General features: G+C 74.4%; 1 protein-coding gene across 1 annotated transcript in view; it reads left to right on the plus strand.

Annotated features, from left to right (window-relative positions):
* The first annotated feature begins 30 nt into the window (after positions 1 to 30).
* Positions 31 to 281, plus strand: part of LOC103804173 (ephrin type-A receptor 7-like) — a 7,273-nt gene continuing 7,022 nt past the window's right edge. The window contains exon 1 of the mRNA XM_009076772.1: positions 31 to 211. Within this exon, the coding sequence (XP_009075020.1) occupies positions 31 to 211 (181 nt within the window). The remainder of the gene's footprint in view (positions 212 to 281) is intronic.

Consider the following 281-nt stretch of genomic DNA (forward strand, 5'->3'; position numbering starts at 1 on the left):
TGCGCGGGGTGCGGAGCTGTCCCCCCGCGGATGATCCGCTCGGGTCCCGGTGTGCGGGATGCTGCAGGTCCCGAAGGGATGCGCGGGGTGCAGAGCTGTCCCCCCGAGGATGTTCCTTGGGGGATGCTGCAGGTCCCGGAGGGATGCGCGGGGTGCGGAGCTGTCCCCCCGCGGATGATCCGCTCGGGTCCCGGTGTGCGGGATGCTGCAGGTCCCGAAGGGATGCGCGGGGTGCAGAGCTGTCCCCCCGCGGGTGCTCCCCTCGGGTCCCGGCGGGCGGG

This window comes from Acanthisitta chloris, unplaced genomic scaffold, assembly GCF_000695815.1.
Source record: "Acanthisitta chloris isolate BGI_N310 unplaced genomic scaffold, ASM69581v1 scaffold14100, whole genome shotgun sequence".
NCBI lineage: Eukaryota > Metazoa > Chordata > Aves > Passeriformes > Acanthisittidae > Acanthisitta > Acanthisitta chloris.